The sequence below is a fragment of the Manis javanica genome, chromosome 1 (assembly GCF_040802235.1).
Source record: "Manis javanica isolate MJ-LG chromosome 1, MJ_LKY, whole genome shotgun sequence".
NCBI classification, from domain to species: Eukaryota; Metazoa; Chordata; class Mammalia; order Pholidota; family Manidae; genus Manis; species Manis javanica.
In genome coordinates, this window is record NC_133156.1 from 49539626 (window position 1) to 49551848 (window position 12223).

The window sequence follows — 12223 nt, forward strand, 5'->3', positions numbered from 1 at the left end:
CCGGGAGCAAGGGCAATGACTGGACTTCACTGGCTGTTCGGCATCGCCCCCAGTCCTGTGCCCAGGTCCCTTTCAGATTCTGGCGGTTCCTACTATCCCCTCTCTTGTCTCCCAGACCTGTAACCTGTCTCCTCGCACGCCCACACCCGAACAGACTCTCCCTGAATGCTCTGGCAGGCACTGGGGGGCTATTCCAGCCCATCTGTTCCACCCAGCAACAAACACTGAGGGAGCATCGGTGGGGAGAAAGGACCAATGGAGACTTAATTAGCAGGAACCCCAGTCTGTGGGAGGTGAGAAATCACACTTTGCTGCCTGCAAACACTTTGGCCAAGGTGAGCCAGAGGGATCTCCTGGTTCCCAGTTTTAATAGCACTGCAGCAAAAGACACAGAAATGCATCCACACGGACCCCTGCACACACACTCCCCCTCTCTCCTCCTCACACGGGCACACACACACGCACACGCTCACAAGGCAGCGATCGCAGAATCTACTCACAGGATCTCCAAATCGCGCAGCGCTCGGAAGGCTCCATCTTCAATGCAGCTGATGTGGTTGTTGTCCAGTTGCCTGTGGGAAAGCAAGGGGACAGCATGAAGGCGGAGTGGGGGCAGTGCCGAGGAGCCGGGCGGCCCGGGCCACCGGAGCGCCTGTCCCTCCACCCCTTGCAGGCTCTGCTCGTCCCCGTCAGGAGCTCGCGCAGAGCCAGCCTGTCTGCCACGCTGCTGTCTCTCCTCTCTGTCTGAGAGAACTACACGGACGAGCGCACCAAAGGCTGTCAGGTCTCAGTAAATATTAATTGCGCATTTTTTTTTTTTTTAGGCAGAAGGGAGTAATTTCATTACATTAGGGCATCCAATCCATTACGAGCTCTTACCGTCATGTCACTGAAACAATTTCATTAAGCTAAAGGCCTGTAAATCATTGGAGGTCACTGCTCTGCCCTCCGCGACCTCCCAGAATGCTTTTCCCCTTCTCTCCCTCTCCCTCGTCCCCCTTTTACTGGAAGTTGCAGTCTTGTGCTCTGACACAGTGCTAAATCTCAAGGCTTTATCTGCCCAAGAGCGGCAAGGGTGCATGGGGAATATACCAATTCCAAATTAGACTCAACTAATCTAATTTTATAGTCTTTTTATTATTCTAAGCACCAAATGTCTGTGGTGGTTTGATGCCTCTGTGCTTTGTTATGGGGCCCATCTGGTAGGTCATTCTATTGAAGCATTTTCTGACTAAATACAGATTCCCTCCAACTGCACCGGCCATCATCAGCATTAAAGAAATCCACTGATGGAAGCATTCCTGATGGAGGAGAAAAAGGAATATCGTTATTGCCTTAAAGATGGACCACTTACATTTAAATTGGGGAGAATTAAATGCTCCTATTTCAGGACTCCTTTTTTATTTTCCCTTTCCATCTTATGAACATGAAAATAATGTCTTTTAAAAGGATGCCTTGACTAATAAACATTCTAGTTGGGGACTGAGGTATTTCAGTTCAGGGATAAATAGGTACCATTATCTCTAAAGCAAGATGTATCTGATGCATAAGTCATGACCATACCCCAAGTTAAATATTATTATGTGTTACTCATTTATTTCTAAAAAAATAATAATGCTCTACAGAAAATGGTTATTAGCACCACATTGTCTACTGTATTTTGTGTGCAGCTTATCACGGTCTTTGGCGGCAGGTGGAGGCTGGCCGACGCAAGCATGGCTGTATGGCTGTACTGAAAACTCTCTTAGAGACTTTTTTCTTCCTTTTGTCTCAGAAAAAATCAGCACTCGTAGGTGGAGGGATTTCCTGATGCCAGATTTTCATTTGTAACTTGCACTAATCCATCCCAACAACTCTCCTCAAAAGATGTGTCAAAGCTACATTTGGTAACCCTCACGGAGGTTTTTATATTCTGCTGAAAGAAGGTGGAGTTAGAATTAAAATATTGTCATTGAAAAAACATATAGATGTAGGGTTGCATAAATTCACAATGAGTTTTGAAATACGTACAATTAGAGTTATGCAGTATATCACAACAGATGGGCTCAGCTACGATATTATGGGGAATTGCATCATCTCAAAAGACACTCACAATACAAGATTTAGACTTTTAAATTTTAAAAATAAACAGGAAAAGGCTATCTCAAGAAGCGGAAGCACTCTTTAGGTTGATGACTTCTATATCTAGTGTTCAAAGTTCTTGCTCCTACCTATTCATGTGGATTCTAAGTGTTCTTGTTACACCCATTTTTTCCAGAGTCTTTCTTAACATGAGTTTGTTGAGTGTCCTTTTCCATAGATTTCCAACGAGCGCTGGGGCTGCTGAGTCCCCTGCAAAGGTTCTGTAAAGCCAGCCTAGCACTGCCGCCCAGCTTCTGGATTTATCATCAGTTTAAGGGCCGATGAATCAACCACCCCCACCCCATGCCAAGACCATCAAACCTTACCCAGCAGAAATGCAGTGGAGTTGGCTTTTGGCCCCAAGAAATTGTTCATTGAACATGCTGAATTCGGCAAAAATGGCACCATCCACCTAAGTAGAAAAGTACCTAAATCATCAAATTAGGAAGTCCGTGGTAGTGAGTAGAGATGGCAGCTTGTGGCATATCTGCCTTTGTGCAGACATTTTAGAGAGGTCCTTGCCTTTAGCATATTACTTATTTGCTGGATTTGTGAAGCACTTTCCATTCCTTTTCTTTCTGAGAGCAAGAAACTAAATAGGATATCTAAATGCACAGAATTTTACATGGAAAGAATTCAGTCTGTGGAGGGAGAAGAGAAACTCATAGAAAGAAGAGAAAAAATGGAGCAGGAGAGATTTAAAACAGTGGGGGAAAGGAGGTGTGCAAAAGAATTTTTAAAACTCTACTACTCAGAGTCCCATCAGGGATATGAAGTGGTGGAGATAAAGAGTTTCAGAGAGAGCCCTGATCACTTTAAGGCAAAAAGCAGAGAAGTCTAATACATTATCAACCACAGGATGTGTAAATAGTTTCAGTGGCACAAATTGTTACCTCCTTGTTTATTCGTAATGGTGAAAACAGTGCTTTACTATGAGCATCTCTGTGGATGTATTTTATAGACTATTTTAAAACATATGAAATGTATCAAAGTATAAAATATTTATGAAGTGTGCTCTTCTAGAAGACATTTATTATAACCAAGGTAATCTCATTTCATTCTACCGCAGATAAACAGTATCTGAGCCTTGGTAGTCAAAGAATCATTCCCAATATGCATTGTTCATTCATTATGGAAGTCCACAGGGGTACAAGGCCTTGTGAGGGTTCCGTCAGGCAGACAAAGCCTGAAGAGGCCATTCACTTCCCAGCTATTATATGTTCATGGCACTGAGCATCAGAATGTTTGTAAAAACTCATTAGTTGTCTGCAATCAATCCTGATATTTCATGCAAAGTAAGCTAGATCCATAGAACAATGTAAACACATACCTTCAGAGAAGGTTACTTTCTCTTTCAAAATAACAATTCAAACAGGCACAAGTTAGTCTTGAAGCACAGGAGAGGGGAGGTAAACTAACCACAAGCCTAGCATTTCTTTGTGGGTGTTGGGAGTAGATCTCCACTAAACACATAGAGAGCCTTCTGGAGCTTAGGCCAAAGCATCTGACTTAGCAGTTTGCTGCTGGGGGTCGACAGAGGCCGCAGAGAGGTGTTCTAAGCTCCCAGGTGAAAGGTCTATACTGTGCCTTTGAAAGGACTTATTCAAAGGTCCTCTCAAAAACAAGTCAGAAAAGCCCAATTGCCCACTGCACAAAACCCCTTACGCAGGGGGCATGCACAAAAGGAACTTAGCAACTGGAGCACAAAGAAGTCAGCAGCTGTAGGGTGCCTTAGGGCTCTCTTCTGTTTTCCCTCAGTAATAAGAAGTGCGCATTGTGCTGCTACTCAATCCTTTCTGCTCCTCACACAAAATAACCTCCCCCAGTGCCTAGCACAGTGTCAGGGACATCACAGCTGGTCATGTATGGCTGCAGAATGAGCCCTTCTATTGGAAGTGTGGCAGGGTGGGCTCAAAGTACATGGAAGAAAGCTCTAAGCCATGAGAGACACTGTCCTGGCTGTGGTCGATGGCCTTACCACTAACAGTGAATTATGATAGAGCTGTTCCTCCGTGACCGCATGAGGGGCCACCTTCCTGCCACAGAGACCTCTACTAAGGAGCGTTTAGGAAGGACACTTGGAATAATGTGAGATTTATATGGACCCAGGGTGAGGATGAAGAGCAGGAAGGCAGCGGATGGAGAGGAGTTTGGCTGTTTTTCAGAGGTGACTTTTATTGCCCTCTACTTTATACAGAATACTCAATTTCATTCTCTCTCCTGCTTGTGATAAGCCTAGAAGCCTCAAAATGTTCATGATATTTATTAAATTAACTGCTCTAATTTCCCTGGCAGCTCAGGTTTCAGCAAACAATGTGTGCTAAAATGATACGAGAGAGTCCATTTAGAAAGGAATCCTCAGACAAGAACTAAATGCGGACTCCCTGAAGGGAGATTTCTGACCACTGTATTTTTACACTCTGACAATATAAACAACTCAGGAAGGAAAGCCAGTGTGAGTGAGGACTTAAAATAATCTCCACAAACAACAAATAGGGAGATAGTGCTTTTGTAAGAATTCCCATTTGTAAGCACAATATCACAATTCATCTCTTTTCGTCACAATTTCCAATTTCATAATTGAACCAGGATAGAAATGTTTTTGTGATTCAAAAACTTAAGCCTATCTAAATCCTTAAAAAAGGGTTAAGAAAACCCCCAACTGATTACAATATTCAGTGTAATCTACCTGTCTTCTAACCACTTCCACCAAACTACAAAAAGTGAAGAAGAAAGAAAATTTCATGATTTCAAAGATGCATTTGGGTCTCCAAGAGGAATATATTGAAAATAGAAATCTCCAGAATCTCATCCAGATGTTCTGAGGCACCCTAGCATCTCAGCCCATGCATGGCTAAGCCTAGCTCAGGGTGCCGTCACTCCGGGCCCAAGATTCAGCCACAGCGTTTCACTCTAGGACTGCGGCTGGAGTTGCTGCAGTCCTCCTCGTATTAAGTGGAGAGGTAGCTAAGTTTCAGCACCCTTTGGAGTTAAATAGTTTGCTATTTTCTGAACAAAACTACACAGAGTATGCAAAATAAGTGGAAGGACTTCTGCAGGAAATTCACAAAGGAAGTCTTATTAGAAATTCAAAGCAAGTCTATGGTCTTGGAATCCAACAATTAATTAACCCTTAAGAGCAACTGAGTATTATTAGATGTTCACACTATGTTAGGTACTGAGGATGTAGTGAATTATAAGACATCCTTTGAAAGTGTTTGGAAGAAAGTTACCACCTGTGGTTTTTATATCTCAATTATCTAAAAAGGTATAAGAGTTCTAAAAACTGAACTAATTTGAATTTATTTTTGATGAAATGTATGTATACCACCATATCCACATTTGAAGGGCACTTCCTTTTCTAGACTGAGGAGAAATAGAATGTTGCCACTATTTAAAAAGCCTGGGGAATACCTGCTTTCTTAAAACAAGCCAGAAGGCTGGAAGACAAAACATGAAGTGTTCTTGCATCTGATTTCCTTTCCCCCTATTATCCAAATGTCCTGTGAGCAGGAAACAAGAAATCTAGCAGCACTTCTAAGGGTTGTTTTTTGTGACACTTTACTATTCTAAAAAAATCATTATTAAAGAACAAATTATAGAAGCATTTGTCTGCTGCTGGCTGGGATCTTCAAAAGAAAAAAAGTAAATAAAACTCAAGGTTATTTTAACTGGCAAAGGGGAAAAAAGTTATATTCAAAAGAAATGCACACACTCATATAATTGAGTACTGGCCACACTTTGTAGACAAATCAAACACTTGATCTAAGCCACAGTCTGCTAATGAATTGTCACCAGTTCTCATTAAGGACCGACTGTAATTCCACATGAAAAAAACATCTCAAATGAGCAAAAAGAGGTGAATCTGTTATTTTGTACATTTTGTACACTTGTCCACCAGACCCAGCTATACATGCCTGTATGTTTACTGATCCATGAATTATTTATATATCCACAATTTGTCATAGAACTGACAACTTTGTCTATTTTTCCTACATAATAATTACATGCAGTATCTCCCTATTGTATTCATGTAAATGTAAGTGTATGTAATAAAGTATGTAAAAGTGATTGCTGACCTCTGAAATTTTTTATTCCCGTATCTAATCATATTTATAGAGATATTTAGGCAATTAAGTGGTTGTTAGCATACCAAGGACTTCAACCAACCAAACCTACTTTGTAAAGGACAGAGTCCTAGGTTAATTAAGCTCTCTGATTAGAACATTCTGCCTAGAACTAAGTTGAAATTGAAGCCATGAGTCTATTTTAACAAGCATTGTTATGTATACTTTGCCACACAGTGCAACACAAAAGACTAGCATAATACCTTTTATTTAGTATATATCATATTGCTTTTCAATGTACGCAACTTCTCAGCAGGAGAGTAACTGCATCCACTCTGGTAGATGCTCCAGGAAGCAAGCTCTGCAGCACTGCAAACACAGGTGATGGATTAGTGCCAAAGGGGCATGCCAGGCCTCTGGGACTAAAGGGGGGTTTACACATCGTTGGGAAATAGCAATAACTCCACTTCTCTGTTTACATAGTTTCCGGTTTGTTGGGGATTTGGCATATGAATTTGTGCTGAAAAATGCAGGGGGAAAAACCCACAAAGCAATTTAGCACGAAGGATAGTTGTTGGGAAGAAGCTGAGTGCTCATTTAATTTGAACAAGTTTCAATTTGAATCAAATCTCTGGCATTTCTTGATGAACACAACAACAAACAGAACCCAAATCAAATGAAAACATCCCATATTTATGATGCAAGAGTTTCATTGATATCCCAGCAACTTTTAGACCAAGGGACCAAATTTGGTTATTGTTCGCAAAATGTGCTCTCATGTTTTGAGGCTTGCCTCAAACCCATCCTTTCTTGTGTCAGTCTGACACTAGGATCAAAGGGCTTTCTGTTCAGGATGTCCAGCTTGCCAAGGTTTGCCTGGTACTTTCTCCGTTTTAGCACTGAAACTTCTGAGACCCACTGTGGGAAACTCATCAGTCCAGGAAAGCTGCCATGGCTGTTCGCCCTACTGTATCCCTGGGGCGGGCTCCATTGGAACGTCATCGCTCCTTCATTCGTGTCCCTAAACCTTAAAATGTCTGTTGATTCAGAAACTCAGCTTTTGGTTACATCAGCTCTCAAAGGCTTCTTACTGCATCTAATGCACAACGGGCTGTCCCTTTACAATGCACTCCTGCAAGCGCGTTGCAGGAAACCCTGAAAGCCACTGAAATATTCCAATGTCACTCTCAACCTTCCTCGGTGGGAATTTGAATTTCTTTGTAAGAAGTATCCATGTTTTACTTGGCAGCCTTGCTGATGTCACGAATACTCAGAGGCCAAACAAATAAAAGGCTATCTCCATGGTGACTGAGGCCGGTTTGTGGTTCCCTAGTTACACTCTTGAGTGATAACCATCTGGGGTTCCTCCCTGGCAGCAGCGAGAGGGTGTAAGAAACCAGTAAGATAAAATGTGCTTTTGTTTACAGGCCTGAAAGTTATCTCCTGTATCTCAGTGTTTTAATTACTACTTAAGTCAACCAGCAGAAACGGTAGTGAGTTTAACAATTTTAACCTTTTAGAAATGTTCCACTTGTACTATGAAGAAACCACTCTGGCCACGTGCATATGACCAACAAGCAGTGGTGCGAGCAGAGTATCTCTTCCTAGACTGAGGCAGCTGCAGGCCCCGGGCCCAGGAGGGATGCTGGTTTTCATGTGAACAGGGTCATAAGCCACTCTACTCCAGGCTGAAGTCTTGGATCTCTCCCTGAGGGTGTAGGAGGCTGCATCACGGGGTGGCAGGGGAGAGGGGCGGAGAGGGGGGATCCCTGAAGACCTTTGTTTCCCCTTAAAAGAATCACATGCTCTCTCATGCAGAAACCTAAGATTTTCTTGAATTTACTCACATTTTGAACCTATGCAAACTAACCTTTTGGAGACTCTTAACATTTGTTACCCATTTTTATAAAATGGAAAACTAGGGCTCCCATAAATTTCTAGCTCTGTTACCAAAATGCTACACATCTGCTCCAGTGTGCACAGTGTGCCTGGGGGCGGAGTGCAGTCAGGGATGATTATTCTTGAGACTTAAGGTTTTGGGCTTGCTTGGGATCTGTCATCCTATCTTCTTTTCTATTTCTCCCATTTGGAATAGTGCTGTCAGTCCTATGCCTGTCCCAACACTGCATTTGGGAAGCACATAATATGTCTGATCTTAGTTTCCCAGCTGGACAGCAGTTCGCCTAAGAATGAGTCATACCTTGAGTCTCACCCATATCCGATAATATTTAGGTGAGACTTTGGACTTTAGACTTATACATTTATGCTAGACTGAATTTCGGTCTTTTGGGATGGACTGAACATATGTGGCACATGAGGAGGACATGAATTTTGGGGGATCCAGGGGCAGATGCTAGAGACTGAATGTTTGTGTGCTCCCCCAAGTTCATACATTGAAACCTAGCCCCCAAATGTGATTGTATTAGGAACTGGCACCTTTGGGAGGTGATTCAGTCAGGAAGGCAAAGTCTTTACGAATGGGCTTAGTGCCCTTATAAAAGAGGCCCTTAAAATCTCTCTCTCCCCTGCTGCCATGTGATACTGCAGCAAAAAGCCAGCTAGGAAGCAGGCCCTCAGCGGACAGAATCTGCCAGCACCTTGGTCCTGGACTTTCCAGCTTCCAGAACCGTGAGAAACAAATTTCTGCTATTTATAAACCACTGAGTTCTTGGTGATGGTGGGAGTCTAGTAAACATAATGTTCCTCATGTAATTTGTAGATTAATGATACAAAAACAAAAAACCACTCTGAGTTTATGGTCTTTTGTTACAGCAGCCTGAATGGACCAGGACTCCATTCATGCCCCCCAGTCTTAGTTCTTCACTTGTAACATGGAGATGACAACATTTAACTCAAAAGGAAGTTTTGAGTATGAAAGTAATGACACATATGCACTCTTTAAATGTATTTGTGGCATTGCTTAATTTTCTTTTCTTTGAAGTAAATAATGTTAAGTATAATAATTCATCTTATGTAATCTCTAAAGTCTCTTTCAGCTCTGAAGTTATGTGGCGTGAGGTCAATTTCTTAGGAGATTCTTAAAAAAAAGTTCCTGTTCATGTTACTCAGATCCTTCTGTGATTTGAGCGTATGTCTTTATCCCTTTACCTTCCATCCCAGACTCAAGAATCTATTATTTGAGATGCAATATATTGTTTCTGGACTGAGGGCAGCAGTTCAGACTAGCACGCTGTTTGAACTAGTGATACGAGATTGAAATACAAGAAGCCATCAAAACCTTACACGAAAGAAAATACAAATGTTTCTCTTACCAGGAAAATGATGTCAATAATGGGACCATATTTACAGTTCCCAGAGGCGAGAACCACCAAGGAGAGTAATTGCAAAATTTAACCCCATTTCTTGTTGTCCTTTTTCAATAAATGACCAGCCAAGTAATGCACTGAGCACTTAAAATAGCAAACTGCCACGCCATCATCTATGGTGTATAATTTCTTACTCTTCACATTCCTTAATCTGTACACAAGCCTTTCATGACTCCCTGTGGCCGACAGTATAAATTGTAACGACAACACAGACAGAGTCATAACTGTGTGGAGTACTTATTCACAGTGTGTTAGGCATCAAGGATTGAGCTGAGTATCTGCAAATTCTTACCTCATTTAGGTCTCACATCATGATCCCTATTTTACAGAAGGCGGCAAGTGAGGTATCAGAAGTTCCATCTCTGAGTCAGCTTTGAGCTCAGGTCTGACCATGCTCCTAGGACTACATGCTCGTGCTGACTGCGTCTCTGTGAACAGCCCAGACTCCTTAGAGAGGCACTGCAGCAACTCCATCTGTGCGGTCGGTGAGTGTACCAAGTATGTGCACGTTTCCCTGCCTCATTTATGCCGGGGCTTCCCCCTCCTCCATTTGGGGAAAGCCTTCCCATCCAGCAAGGCCCTTCTCAGAGGCCATATCCTCTATGAAATCCTCTTATGCAAACTCAGGCAAAATGAACTGTTCTCTCTAAGTCCTCCAGACCCTTTGGTCTCCCCTCCGTCGAAGCATCGTTTCACAGCAGCAGGACTAGTTGTAACTGTGTGAGGAAATCAAGGTTCAGAGAGGTTATGTAGCATTTTTTAAGGGAACTCAGCTAATACATCAGAGAATCAGGTTCAAACCTGTCTTCCTGACCCAGGAGCCTCAGGGCTTACCCCTCTGTGCTATCCCACCTCTCTCTAACTTTCAAAGTGCAAAGGTAGTGGGCTTGTAATAATATTGTGTGGACTTAACTCACTTACCTTTGGTTGGGAAGAGGTTGGTGAGAAAAGTCAAGGTGCGGTCTTGGCACCTGTTGCCCCAGTGGAAGGACCCCACTCCTCTCACTGGACTGTAATCATGCTTATTGGAGGTGTAATCAGAAGACCATAGGTGAGGGCTCTACACTCAACAGTGTCGCCATACTGTCCCCTGTGTTCTCTTAATTAGATTCTCTGGGAGTCCCAGGCCATTTGAATTTTAGGGTCACTGGAGGAAGCAGACTGAATTTAGCTCAGTTGCTGGGGATAATGGGCAGGTACCTGCACCCTAAGGAGAAGCTACGATTGTACCTCACCTCGTCAGGCCTGATGGGCGGCCTCCTGACCAGGCTGAGGAAGCTTAGGGCTTTCTTGAGCAGCGGGGAGGCATATCCAGGGAAATGGCTCTCTTTGCTCTAGGCAAGTGGCAAACTGCTCAGGTTTTAATTTGACTTTCCCGGGCTCGGCCTTCCGCAGTGGTGACCCCGACTTGTCTTCCCCAGTGGTGACCCAGAAACAATGCAAAGGTTTCTAAATGTGAGAGTCCTGAAATGACGGGGCAGCGCTAACCAGGTTGTGTGCTAGGAGTGCGGGATCAGTGGCTGTTACACAGGCATCACTCAAAGGTATCACTGCGGCAGCAGAAGCCAATTAAAATGTGTCTTGGAAGCTCAATGTAAGGGGATATCAAGTCCCTGTAATTAACTGCTGAAAAAAGGAGCATCTAAACTTAGCATCATGGGTGATGCTGCTAACAACATTCAGTCCAGCTAATGTGCAGAACGGAAACACTCTAGGACAAGGCCAGGTCCCTTCTCTTTACTACTGCTTTTAATGAATAACGAATGCCTGGATTCATTGGCAACAGGAGGGTAGGGCCAGAGGCAAGATTTGCCTTGCTCATGACTATACCTGCCCTACAGTGCCCAGCATATAGCCCTCGGGCATCACAGTGAGATACCAGTCTATATGCGCTAGGATAGTTATGGTCAGAAAGATGGAAAACAAGTATTGGCAAGGATGTGGGGAAACTGGGACCCTCCTGTGCTGCTGGTGGGAATGTAAAATGATGCAGCTGCTCTGGAAAAGAGTTTGGTGGTTCCTCATAAAGTTAAACCTGAGAGTTACCTGATGACCTAGCAATGCCACTTCTAGGGATATACTCAAATGGGCTGAAAACAGGTGTCCAAACAAAAATGTGTACACGAATATTCCTAGCAGCACCATTCACAACAGCCAAAAAGCAGAAACAATGCAAATGTCCATCACTGCATGAACGGATAAACAAACTGTGTCATATACATATAATGTAATATGAGCAGTCACAAAAAGGAACAAAATCCTGGTACATGCTACAACATACATGACCCTTAAAAACATTATGCTAAATCAAAGGGCCACACACAAGCCGGCCTATGTTGTATGATCCCATTTATGTGAACGACCCAGAACAGATCATCTACAGAAACAGAAAACAGAAAACAGATTAACAGTTGCCAGGGACTAGGGGTAAGGGAGGAATGGAAATGAGTGCTTAGAGGGCTATGGGGTTCCCTTTTGCTGGGATGAAAATGTTTTATATGAAAAGAATGGTTGTACAACACTGTGAATGTACTAAATGCCACTGAATTGTACACTTTAAAATGGTGAATTTTACCTTAAAAAAAAAAAAGAGATAGCTCTTTCTGTGACAGGGAGGAGCTTTGTGAGCATATCACAGGGTGAGGGCAATTCTCCTGTGACAACATCACAGAGAAAGGCAGGGAAGCCTGGGGCCGGATCTCATACGAG

At 43.0% G+C, this 12223-nt stretch overlaps 1 protein-coding gene and 1 long non-coding RNA gene across 4 annotated transcripts in view; one reads left to right on the forward strand and one right to left on the reverse strand.

Moving 5' to 3' along the window:
- SLIT3 (slit guidance ligand 3) overlaps window positions 1-12223 on the reverse strand; it is a 596734-nt gene that overhangs the window by 162799 nt on the left and 421712 nt on the right. For both annotated transcript variants that reach the window (XM_036995101.2, XM_036995102.2), the window contains exon 6: window positions 501-572. In XM_036995101.2, coding sequence (XP_036850996.2) covers window positions 501-572 — 72 coding nt within the window. The remainder of the gene's footprint in view (window positions 1-500; window positions 573-12223) is intronic.
- LOC118967787 (uncharacterized) overlaps window positions 3335-12223 on the forward strand; it is a 62300-nt gene continuing 53411 nt past the window's right edge. For both annotated transcript variants that reach the window (XR_005055019.2, XR_012129334.1), the window contains exon 1: window positions 3335-9999. This is a non-coding gene — a long non-coding RNA (uncharacterized lncRNA). The remainder of the gene's footprint in view (window positions 10000-12223) is intronic.